The 12,842-nt window shown below is 41.0% G+C and overlaps 1 protein-coding gene across 1 annotated transcript in view; it reads left to right on the top strand.

Annotated features, from left to right (window-relative positions):
- The window catches only part of KIT (KIT proto-oncogene, receptor tyrosine kinase), a 52,050-nt gene that overhangs the window by 29,072 nt on the left and 10,136 nt on the right, over positions 1–12,842 (top strand). The window contains 9 exon segments of the mRNA NM_204361.1: positions 1,190–1,379; positions 1,776–1,891; positions 6,053–6,167; positions 7,267–7,460; positions 8,510–8,616; positions 8,709–8,835; positions 9,085–9,189; positions 9,275–9,385; positions 11,056–11,206. Coding sequence (NP_989692.1) covers positions 1,190–1,379; positions 1,776–1,891; positions 6,053–6,167; positions 7,267–7,460; positions 8,510–8,616; positions 8,709–8,835; positions 9,085–9,189; positions 9,275–9,385; positions 11,056–11,206 — 1,216 coding nt within the window.

Below are 12,842 nucleotides of genomic sequence, written 5' to 3'. Positions count from 1 at the left end.
GGACATTGACAGAATGATAATAAATTTTTTTTTGCAGGCTTTTGGGTACAATTTTGAATATGTGATTGTACAGAAAATAGAAAAAAGGTCTCAAAGGGAATAAAAATCTTGAATTTCCAGATTTAAAACCTTCTCTCTCCCTCCCTCTCTCACTGTTCTTTTTTTTTTTTTTAAATAATAGAGACTATTTTATATCATACCTGCTTGCTGTGAGTATACGTCTTCCTTTCTTAGAAACATCTGTCAAGTGCTCTGTCAGCTCCATATGGTTTCACCAAGGCCCGCTGCCTTCAGTTTTCATGAGCTCAGGTGCCCAGCTGGCCACAGCAGTTTGATCACCAGAAAGTGGGAAGAGGCAGAGATATGACATTGACTTGAGGCTAAATTCAAGCTTTCCCAGCTTTTTAAGCTTTTTTTCCTTGTTATTGCAGTCTGTCTGTCAGACTGATAATCCCCATATGAATTTGTGTAATAGGACTGAAAAGAATTGTCTTTCAAAGTGAGTAATCCTGAAGCTGATGAGTTCATTAATGAAATTATAACCACTGCAGTAAGGATGCTGCTCCATGTGATTTTTGGAATGGAACTATGCAGTGATAAATGGAATCTGCCAAAGAAAAGATTAAGACCCAGCAGTAGATGAACAGAAATGCCTTAGCTTAAGACAATTGCTATCCAGGCCTGCGGACTTAGTGCATTTTTCTCTAATTGCAGTCTTTAATAGCTTCATTTGTAATGCCATTCTTAATTACACTTGTCAAAGAATCATTGAGTATTCTACTATGTTGTCATAAGCAATCAATTTATCTTGTTCTTTTTTAGTGTTTCTTTTGTGCCATACTGTTGGTGACTCTGATTTTTTGAAAAACATAAACACTGGAGTAGGATCAAGCACACGTTTGCATTCTTCCAGAAGCATATAAAGGCTATTTATCACTAAGAGATGGAATCCTTTCTGTTAAAGCATTCAAGGTTGCTTTGTTCTGCACCTCACTGTTGCATATATAGCTAGTGGTCTTGGTTTCAGCAGGTCAGGGCTCACGTTCTGTAGTAGATCAGTAGATCAGGTTTCCTGTTTCACAGTTGAATGTGTGATCACTGATCTTGAAGTAGCCTAAGTGTGGTTAGAGTGCCTGCAATCTCCTAAATGGCCCTGAAAATGTTTTTCTTTTCCTATTATGGCTATCAGCTAAAGGATTTGTCCGTTTGTTTGCAACAATGAATACCACAATTGACATAAATGCAGGACAAAATGGAAATTTAACAGTTGAATATGAGGCGTATCCCAAACCAAAGGAAGAAGTCTGGATGTACATGAACGAAACATTGCAGAATTCATCGGACCATTATGTCAAGTTCAAGACTGTGGGCAATAACAGGTAATAAGAATGGCTTTAAGTGCTATTGATTTCACTTTGAAACAGCCAACTACAGTCCGCTCCAAAAAGATGAAAGTGGAGATGGCAGGAAAATTGTTTCTGAAAGGTCTTGCCAACGTGAGGCTTACCACAGTACCTGGTGTGAAGTCTGCCAGCTGAGGTGTGGAGTAGTGCTGAGCTGAGTGCACCATCTGAGGGACCAGCGTGCCTCCCAGCTCACCTACATGATCCCATTGAGGCCTGTAAGCTAAAGTAAGAATTCAGTTTGAGTGTGGAGGCCCTCCACCACCACACAGCGTATGCGGAAGATGGTGCACTACTCATTTCTATCTTAGCTTTTTGTGCAGCAATTGATGGCAAGTTCTGAGCATCACTAATGCTTTTTTTCCTCTACAGTTATACAAGCGAACTTCACCTTACCCGATTAAAAGGAACAGAGGGAGGCATTTACACATTTTTTGTGTCCAACTCAGATGCCAGCTCCTCTGTAACATTTAATGTCTACGTGAAAAGTAAGTGAACAGTCTGAAATATTTCATTATCACAGTAATTGTATTTTATACAACATAATGTATGCACAAGATGTCACAGCATGGTTCAGCATATGAGAGGCTTTCTGAAGTGAAGCACATGCTGCAAAACTATTTAAATGTCAAGATATAAAAGTGCAGAGTACTTACACAAATCCACCTACTATCCAGCATGACCTTACGTTCTGGCAAACATCCTCCAGAGGTTACTGGGGAGCAGACAGATAATTCATACAGGAAAAAAAAAAAAATAGCACCTGGAAAGATGGTCTCAAAAGCGAGCATGTACCATAAGCCTTTGATAATTGAAGGTGGAGCAGGAGGTACAAGGATTGCATACATATAATCTGCATTTTTGGCTGCCAAGTTAAGCTACTAATTTTCTTCAAGTTGTTTGAGTTGGATGTACAATTTGAAAATTGTCAGTAGAACTATTCATTTGTGCCTTTTGGCATCTAAATACTTCTGCATCATAATATAGATCTCCATTGTTTTAGAGAAATCTGCATAGCTTTACCAATGCACATGCTGTCATTTTTAAGTGCTTGTAAAAAAAGGGCATCAACCTCAGTTCCAAATAGTATTCTTCAAGACAAAGGCTAAACTTGAAAATGAGTTAAGTGAAACCTTCAGGAAACTGTCTTTTGTGGCAGAGCCATCCTGTTAGAGAATTTCTTACTCTCAGATAGTGGCAGCTGCTAAAGGCAAAGATTAAGGACTGCAGGCAGACTGGAGAAACTAATGCAAGGTAGAGAGCAATGCCTTCAAGCCTGGGACAACAAAAAGTGTAGGAAGTGCAGTATATGCTGCAAGTATGTCGTTGCAATGCTTTAGCAGTAATAGGTCTTTCTCTACATATGGGCTCATGCAGAGGACCACTGAGACTTCCACATGTGCATAGAATCCTAGACAATAATTTCTGAATTGTTCCCATTTGACAGTAAATGTCAACATCTGAAGCATCAATGATGTATTTGCAGTGCTGTAGTTTGGGTCTAGAAATGTCATTTGGACTCCTTTTGGAACATGGCACTTCTTCCATTCTCCGTGAATGCAGTCATTTGTGTTGTGCATTTCACTTTCCTAGCTGTGATTTTTGAGGTGAGGGCACTGGCAGCCTCAACTATCCTTTGCCATCTTGAGTGAGTGTGGATCGCAGTCAGAAGGGGAAATTTGACTGTTGTAGAGATTAATGGAGCTAAGTGCTCAGTTTCTGGGTAGAAATGGAAGAAATCACAGGTTGTCTGTGGAGCCATAAGTTCCCATGAAGCTGGATGATATATCCCAACTTGCAGCATCATATATGTGCTGGGAGCAGGGCACTGTGGGCTCTTCTGGCTGCTCAGGAGCAATTTGGGCAAAATAACTTAAGAAAAGGCAACAGTTTTTTCGTCATCAGATGTCAGTTCTCAGTGTAGAACTTCATGTTGCTCCTTTTGAGGACACTACTACTTGATAAAGGCTGAAACCCCTGCAGATCGTGGTTAGGGAACTACACTAGGAACAGCATGGTGAAGCATTATGGCCGTGGCAGGAGAGTGTGTGCATGACTTAGTTTTGAAAGGTTTGCCTGTGCAACCAGCAGCATTCAAGTATCATTCATTCTTGCTTCAACACGGAAGTTACCAACTTGGAGGTCTTGGAAGCAGTAAGATAATATGAAGAGATTGATAAAATGAAGATAAAATGAAGATATTGAAGCCACCTCAGCAGAGCCTTGGTTACCATGTAGTGCGGTCCTGGGTGGGCTACCAACTTTGCTGAAATGGATGGATTTGATGCACTTGGCTCAGAAAGAGTTTCTTTTGGCGTTTTGACTCAACTACTGCAATTATTTTTGCCTTTTGAAAACGGAAGTTGAAGCAGATTGATCCCTCAAAGAGTATGTTTTTAGGAAAAATAACCTCCTCTTTTCAGTAGCATGTAAGATGCTCATCATATAGGTCTGAAACACAAACTGCACAACAACATAATATATTATTTCAAATAGCAGAGTAACTGCAAAAGGTCAGTCAAGTGTGGGTGGGACAGATGCTGATCTAATCATGTGTCCTGACTTGACCTTGTTGTCTCTGGGAACTTTGCATAAATAGCTGGGATCTAGCTTCTGCTGTTTACAAGTCTGGCTCAGGCATGTAATCAGCAGAAAGCAATCAAACAGGTAAAACAGGATTCATAATCAGGGGAATATCTTCATGTAAACACAAATCTACGCTGAAGCATTTGCTGAAGGATGTGAAAAACCCTGTGCAGAAAGACTTCAGATTTAAACACATTTAGCAATTGCATATGCTGATCTGAAACAGTAGTAAATTGCTAAAATAAAATGTAGTCAGTCATAGAGAGCGTTACACAAAGTGGGGAAGGAAGGAGCTCTGAAATTAGGAGCCAAAGGGAAAATTACAACTTGACAAGCAGTGTGCTGAACTGAGTTACAATTAAGAAATTGTACAGATCTCCAGAGTGGCAAGTTACCATGCGTCTAGCAATTAGTGGAGGAATCTTCAAGCTGGTATCTGCGTGTAATGCAAAATAATATCTGGCTAAAATTATAGTCAACAAAATACTATCTGTGCAGGTGGGGCTCGTGCTGCAAAGAGAAAAGTGGTCACAGTGTTAAAAGTCACATGAAGCTCGGTGTTTTTTCTGTCATTGCTATATGCACTGAACAAATGAGGAGTCACTGTGGTGCTATGGAAAGATTGACACAAGGGTTGTACCTCTACCTGACACACGTCGTATACCTAAACACACAGTTACAATTCCACAATTCAATCTTGTAGATCGGAGCTTAGGAAAGCTGAACTTCACAGAGTCCATGAATGCTAAGACTGTGTGAGATACTGCCTGCTATCAGAAAAGTTCTACTCCAAATGACTAATGTTGAAAATCCGTCTCAACATTTTGCAACTGTTTGGTTCTGGGTGGTTTGCATAAGACACAGCATGCGGATTTAGAAATGAAAGAACATTCAGTTCTTGTAACATGACTCATGAGGAGATGCTACGTTATTGAGAGTATACGTGTGTTTTATTGCCTCCAATTTAATCAGCAAGTAGAATATTCATTAAAAACGGTGTGCAGTCTTGGCACGTGGATTTTATCTGAAATAAATTGCTTTTTTCCACAGTTGTCTGTACAGTCTCACAACTTCCTACAGTATGAGAAGCTTATCTTAGATTTTTGTGAAGTTATATTAACGGTTAATGGACTATTAATTTGTGCCAAGTGAGCAACATCTTTGGCATATAGTCTGGCTTTGCCATTAATGTCTTTTTTTTTTTTTTTTAATTTGCAAGGAAGCTAATATAGCTGTGGCTTCTAATTCTAGTTCTCCAAGAAATAAATCTTTCTAATATTTGCCAGAGCCATGTAGGTGTTGTCCTTGCCTGAAGGCCTGTGACATTGGGCTAACGACTGCAAAGTCCACCTAATTGCTTTGTTTTCCCATCATACTTAACACAGCAGCTCTGAGCTGCATGCAGCACCAGCCCCAGTGCAGAGAGAAGGAGTGCAGCGTCATAGCATGGGGCACCAGCTGGCTGCCTTGCTTTGTAAACTACCAGAGCAATCAGAAATTACAGCTTGGGCAGCTAATACAGCCAGCCAAATATTAGCTTCCTTTACATGTGGCATTTCAGATGGTGAGCCTGTTAGGCCAGTGTTCTACTGGGACGCGTGCCCTCTGTGGGACAGGGATAGGCATTGGTTGCGTTGTGCTGCAGTTTCTTTTCTGACTGTGCTGGCAATGTTTAATGGAGGGCAGATGCAGGAGAGGTGAAGTTTGGCAGGTGTAGAACACACAGTTGTGGAGAAACTGACCTTGTTAGAAGCTGGTAAAGTTCCACGGCAGGAACTGGAACTGCCTTATTTAAAACACATACTTTGTTCTTGTGTGCTTGCTGGCTTAGGATCTTTCATCAGATCAAAAGCATGGAGGAGGTGAGGGGCTCTGAAGTCCAATGGAGGCATTCAGTGTAAGAACAGAGATGTTCACAGCTGGTCAGTGCTGCAGGATCGTGGGAAGCTCAGTTCCCCTGACTCTATGAGTAATAACACACAAAAGTTATTGGGGTGATGAGCATGTGGCAATGCAAATTCTGTGTTCCTTTAATGTGAGAGTCTCATTTGGGTGTGTTGCAGCAAAACCAGAGATCCTTACCTTGGATATGCTCGGCAATGACATTCTTCAGTGTGTGGCAACTGGATTCCCAGCCCCTACCATTTACTGGTATTTTTGCCCAGGAACTGAACAGAGGTGAGTTAAGTAAGCAGAGTCTCCGAAACCTGTTCTAGATACAACACACACTAATATACAATTAAAAATTAAGACTGAAAAATGACTTTGTAGCAGTTACATTGCGTCACTGTTTTCATCAGTTTAAGTATTGCATTATTTGCAGTGGTTTGAGGGGAAGGGAGCAGTACGTTTCAATACACCCCTTTGCATCCCATCCTTGAAGGGGGATTAATCAACATTTTCTGCTGTGGAGAAGTTAAATCCAAACTTTCTCTCTGCTGCAGGCTAGCTAATGTTTATATCAGTTTGGCCCCAAATGACACACGTTCTTTATCCAATTTCACAGAATGACAGTCACACAATCACTTGTGAATACAGCTGTTATCTTTTGTGTAATGATATAATTTTTCAAGACATAAAGTAATTAGATTTTTATTCACATGAAACGTCTGACAAGTAAACAAGTCTGAAGTTATTATGTGTAAAACCTGATGCCTAGTTACCACACTTCCAAAAGGCCTGCAGAGTTCCACTGTGAAGTGAGCATCTGTGAAGCACATTTTCAGATTTTTGTTGGCATGCACTGTGGTTGCAAATCTTATACTAGCAAGTCATGGGTCTCCCACCTGCATCATTTCACTGGAACAGGTTGCCCAGTGAGGTTATGGTTGCCCCCTCGCTGACAGCATTCCAGGCCAGGCTGCACCCGGCTTTGAGCAACCTGATCTAGTGGGAGGTGTTCCTGATTACAGCAGGGCATTTGGAATGAGGTGATCTTAAAAGGTCCCTTCCAACCCAAAGCATTCTATGATTCTATGCAGGCTTAACAAAACCCATAGTGGACTTAAGAGTATGTACCCCTAGCCAACAGCAAGCGCAGCCCTCAGGGTGTTCATACAGCTTGTTCTGTCAATTTCACCCACTACATGGAAGATAAGAAGGCATTGTGAGTGGGATAAGCATTCAGGATAAGATCTTCAGCTGAGTCTCACTGTGAAGTCATGTTGTTTGAGTTCCCGGTGGTCTGCCTTTGACTGCCTGCCTTCCCAGCAGCACCTGTCATTCATTTCTGGGAAGGCAGTCTTCAGCAGGTAACTGACAGCATTGTTCTTCCCAGGTGTTTAGACTCACCAACGATATCCCCCATGGATGTGAAAGTCAGTTACACAAACTCATCGGTGCCATCCTTTGAGCGGATCCTGGTCGAGAGCACTGTGAACGCCAGCATGTTCAAGAGCACTGGTACCATCTGCTGTGAGGCATCCAGCAATGGTGACAAGAGCTCTGTTTTCTTTAACTTTGCTATTAAAGGTAATGTATGGAGTGAATGCTGGTGCTGTCCCACTCTCTCTGTCATGCAGGGATTCATCTTTTAAGTGTGTTGCCTTTGCCACGATAAATTTTATGGTTCTGTGGCTAAATGTATGATAATATATTATGGTACAAGTTCTGCCTGTCAAAGCATTGCTTTCTCTTTTCAGTTAATATTTGTGGTAACATCTTCAACATCTTCAGAACTGCAGAAGAGTAGTTAGCTATTTTTCTTCTGCCTGTGCAGCATCTAGACCAGACACACCACCTGCAGCATGACACTGGTCTGCCTTCTCTCTATCGCTTTTTCTTCTCCTGTCTTTGTTTTGACTGCCTAGGTCCTAAACTCTAGGCCATGATCCCTTTCAAGATAAGACTGCATTTTTGTCTGGCGTTTACGGCATCTCAGGAAAATGTGGTCTCAGCATTGACTGGAGTGTATGAACTCTGCTTTTGTAAAAGGAGTAACATACTGCAAAAGTGCTTATGAGTTTTGTAGCAGTACTGGTGGGTTTGTAGGGAAAAAAAAAGCACTAGAACACAGATGACTCGAAATGTGTTTGTAAATCTCTGCTTGCTTTGGAAAAATCACATGTTCTGCTGCTGCTTTTTTTCTCTACTACACAGATATAACATACAAATAAGCTACAGTCAGGGTAGAGCCATATGCCTTCTCAATCCTGTACAACCTCTGCTTTCAAAGACTGGGTTGTAGAGATGGTTCTTGGGGGAGGAAAAGAGAAATTAGGATTTAGGAAAAGTCCCCTAAGCTTCCTGCTTTGACTGCAAGCACATACGGGCTGATCTCAGTGTCGTGCCTAGAGCTGAGACTCTGGGGAAGCAAAGGATGCAGATTCTGTGCCAAGGCTTTCCTACTATATTCTAAAGATGGACTCTGATGGACTCAGAGCACTGCTGGGAAAGTGGAAACCTCAAACGATGTTACACAAGGAAGATTCAAGGAAAGCTTTTTCACTTGATTGTTTTTAGGGTATTTTTTCCCTTCCAGTATTTAGGCAGGATTTTCACTGTTTTTTTTTTTTTTCTAGAGCAAATCCGTACCCACACCCTTTTCACACCTTTACTAATCGCATTTGGGGTCGCCGCTGGACTGATGTGCATCATAGTCATGATCCTGGTGTACATATATTTGCAGGTAAAATCAACAGCTCCTGAAGTTGAGGTAGGAAAGAGTGGGAGCTGCCTGAGGGAGCGTCAGTAGTGACAGCTGTTCTCTTTCCTTCCCAGAAACCCAAATATGAAGTCCAGTGGAAAGTTGTTGAAGAAATAAATGGAAACAACTATGTTTACATAGACCCAACGCAACTTCCTTATGATCACAAATGGGAGTTTCCTAGAAACCGGTTGAGTTTTGGTTAGTTTATATTGATTTAATTTCGTCTGTGGGGTGAAACCTGCAGGTCTCATGTGAGACCTTGGTCAAACATAGCAAGGTTTTGTCAAAAAGATGTGCAGGGATGCAAATAGTGGTAATTGCTCATTTGGGACACAAAGCAAGCAGATGTATCTATGCTAGCTTCCCTAATACCATGAAACAAAACCCTAATCCCTTCCCGAAGAAGTGCTTCAATTTGCTACACAGTGTATTGTTTTAATTTATTAGGTAAAACCCTTGGTGCTGGAGCTTTTGGAAAGGTTGTTGAAGCCACTGCTTATGGCCTATTTAAATCTGATGCCGCTATGACAGTAGCAGTGAAAATGTTGAAACGTAAGTGGCTGTCATCTGCTGCCCAGTTTTTTCTGTCTTCCTTCTGGTAGGTGCTACTTACTGAGCATTGCGTTTTGCCTTGCAGCAAGCGCCCATTTAACTGAAAGAGAAGCCTTGATGTCAGAGCTAAAAGTTCTCAGTTACCTTGGTAACCACATTAATATTGTGAATCTACTTGGAGCTTGCACTATTGGAGGTATAGTATCAGCACATTATTGATTATTTCTGCTCTTTTTTTTTTTTATTATTGGAAGGAATAACCTTGAAAAGGAGAATCCACTGCTGCTAAGTATAAAAATCTTAAATACATGTCTTGCCTAGGCAGGTTGCAGATCATCACAACTGTCATCTGTGAATTACTGAGTCTAGGTTTAAGGCTCATCCTAAAAACAATGATGAGACCGCTGTAGCTGCAGCTGAAAATGAAGGCTGTTGTTATTCTCCTTGTGACCCATTGTGTGGGTTTTTTTTTTTTTTGAGAGACTACAAAACTTCAGGTATTTTTTCTCTTCCACTCTGTTTCTCATGAATGAGAAGAGACGTGAACTTGCTGGTATCCAGGGTGTGCAGTCAGCATCCCTGCTGTGTCCAGTGTTCCAGTCTATGTGGATGGCAGGTATATCCACTGGGGTACCACCAGAGTCAAAGTCTGAAAAGCAGAAAGCTGAGAAAAAGAATTTCTCAAATAAACGCAGGTGTTTGGTATTTAATATTAACTTCAAAAAGAAATATAAAAATAAGAAACTTTAAAAAGTTGATTTTCATATATAATAAAAGATGCCAAACAGCTGTGGTGTCTGATACAGAGTGATGCTGCCCCATATTTTTAACTTAGGTGCTTTCGAGTATGAAAGTTGGCATTGTTGCCTACACAGATATATTCTCTTTAAGTTTTTTTCTTCATGTTTCCAAGAAAATGAGCTTGTATGAATTGGTAGCTTTAGATAGAGACAAAATGTTTCTTACTTTCACTTACAGTGTTTTAAAAATAGGCTGAAGCAGTTTCAAGTAGTCGACGAAGCAGAGCCACTGGCCCGAGTGCACATCTCTGACAGCTGAAGGAATGTGGGTCTGGGAGCAAATCCTGCCACAAAAGCTGTATTCTCTATTACGAAAGCTGTAATTATTAAGTGCAGAAAAATGGAAATTAACTACTGAGGTTAAGAAATGGTGGTGCAGAATAACCTTACAGATGAAATAACGCGCAGCGTGATTACACATTCAAGGGCCATAGCTGCAGTCATTCACTCAGAAAACATATATTTGATCTATAAACATCCGTGCTGGAGATGACTTGATTCTCCTTTCCGATTTCATTTTAATATTCTAAGACCTTGTGCAGTGTAGTTTTCTGTCTCAGCAGGCTGTTCTATTTGAATGATTTTTCTTATTATACTAAGGAATATAACACTCTACATCATTTCCAAAACATTACTGAAGGAGTGTGAAGCTCTACTGTAAACAGAAGTGAATCAAAAGGATTAATGTTTGAAGCCCGAATTACTCGAACGTTTGGAACAAATAACTTCCTTCAGGAAGTGAGCAAAATCAAACAGATGTGTCTGGCCAGAAACATTATCACAAGAAGAAAAAGACTTATTTGTTTAATTTTTTTGTACAATGCTATACTATTGGGGAGGGTGGAAATTAATTGGGAGTGACACAGCTTTCGCTGGACAATAGCTACTTGCCTGTGAAAGAGAAGAAGCTGGGTGGCTTGTCTTAACTTTTCACGTCTAGTCAGTGTAAGGCACTGTGATTGTTAACAGACCAGTCTGTGTGCTTTGCTGAATGGTATCTTTATGTAGGGTTTTCTGCTTTGGAAATAATGCCCACCTGCTTTCTCAACCTCGTGTACATCTACAGGGCCCACGCTGGTCATTACAGAATATTGCTGCTATGGCGATCTCTTAAATTTCCTGAGGCGGAAGCGAGATTCATTCATTTGTCCAAAGCATGAAGAGCACGCAGAAGCAGCTGTTTATGAGAACCTTTTGCACCAGGCAGAGCCCACAGCGTAAGTGTGACCTGCTGAAGTGTGCGTGTGTTCAGGAGATTGAGAAGGAGGGGACGCTGAGGTTCATTAGGGATGAGGAATTGGGAGGACCCTTTCATGCATCAGGCTTTGATGGTTCTTTGCTGTGTAAGGGAACAATTTAGTTAAAGAGATGATTTGTACAGCGGGTGGCTTATTCTAACAGAGCTCAATTCATTGTATACGCTCCGTGTTTTACTTCTTTGTCAAATTTCCTGTAGTTATTTCATGCAGCTCCTTGGCTCTGATCTTCATATCTGTTTGTGTTTATCATTACTGTTAAACATTGGCAGTGCTCATTTAACAGCTTGAATAACAATCCCCCCAGTGTTGTGGTGTTAGTATTCTGGGTTCTCGCAAGTTCCTGCCTTCAGAAATGACTTTCTTCAACTAAAACAGTGTCTTCCAGTGTTAGAGGAGAGCTGCCGCTGGTAGCCCATTAGACTGTGTAGTGCCCTAGCCCATGTCACCGTTCGGAGAATGCTCTCGTGCTTTTATTTTTCAGTTACTTCATCTGTATATTTTTAGCTCTTCTGTTTTAGATACAAGCCTAAGTTCTTTCTGAACCCATTTCCAAGCAGAGTTCCTGCTAACTCCTTCCTTTTGCAAAGTGAGGGGTACGTAATTTACTGACCTGGGGGCTGTGAAAATACCTACCCATTTTTATTTTCAGTCCCTTCACTGCCCCAGTGGGCCCATCACTCTTGATTGGCAGGCACAAAAGAGCCAGGAGGCCTCTCAGGAGGTGTCAAAATCCTTTCTTACAACTAGGCCTAATGCTGGTGAAGCTGTTAGTGATGTTGTGTGGATAACTGGTGATGCCAGGGGTGTTGGTGCCAAAGTGACCATGAACACAGAGATTTGAGTTGCTACAGGATGTGTGTCCTCTTCTCAGTGCAGGAATCTTGCTGCTTGAGCATGTTTTGTAAACTGAGGTATTAACTAGAAGGTATTGTCCAAATTCTTTTGTTAGTATTTACTGCAGCATTGCAGCTGCTGAATGCTTCAGATTTGTTTGTAGCTTAGTGGTGACTAAAGCTGTTAGTGATCTCATCGCTACTTTCCATGTTAGCTTTGTGGCTGCATTTATTGTTCACAAACTTGAGGATCAAGAAGGACTATGTGTGTGAGTTCTAATGGCAGTGAAGTGAGCTATGATGACATGCATCCTATGTATGCATGAACTGTATAGCATGAAAATACGTACGTTTGAATTATATATAACAGTAAGAAGACCTAAAAAATGTAGCAGATGACTGTCTCAGGCCTCATCTGATTCTTTGAAATATGTCTGAATCCCCTCTGGGACTCAGGAAGATCCAAACTAAGTATTTTTTACCATTCATCTTCTGCATTTCAATTACCACCTCATTTGCTGAAACATGCTGATAGAATCCAGCCTAAGCAGAAGAAGGAAGCATTAACAGGTCCTGTCAAACATCTGGTCATTCATTTATAGGCTGAAGGCTATACGAACAGTATAGATAGAAACGATTTTGTTTGCTTTCCTGAGCCTAACTCCTAACTTTGAGGTGTTTTGTTAACTGTACTGATAAGCCTCTCTCTCTGTACAAGCCTTTTCTCATCTTTGTTGCATGCCTATGATTCTGCAATCATT

The sequence above is a fragment of the Gallus gallus genome, chromosome 4, assembly GCF_016699485.2.
Source record: "Gallus gallus isolate bGalGal1 chromosome 4, bGalGal1.mat.broiler.GRCg7b, whole genome shotgun sequence".
In the NCBI taxonomy this organism is placed as follows: Eukaryota; Metazoa; Chordata; class Aves; order Galliformes; family Phasianidae; genus Gallus; species Gallus gallus.
This window is presented reverse-complemented; position numbering and strand designations above follow the sequence as displayed.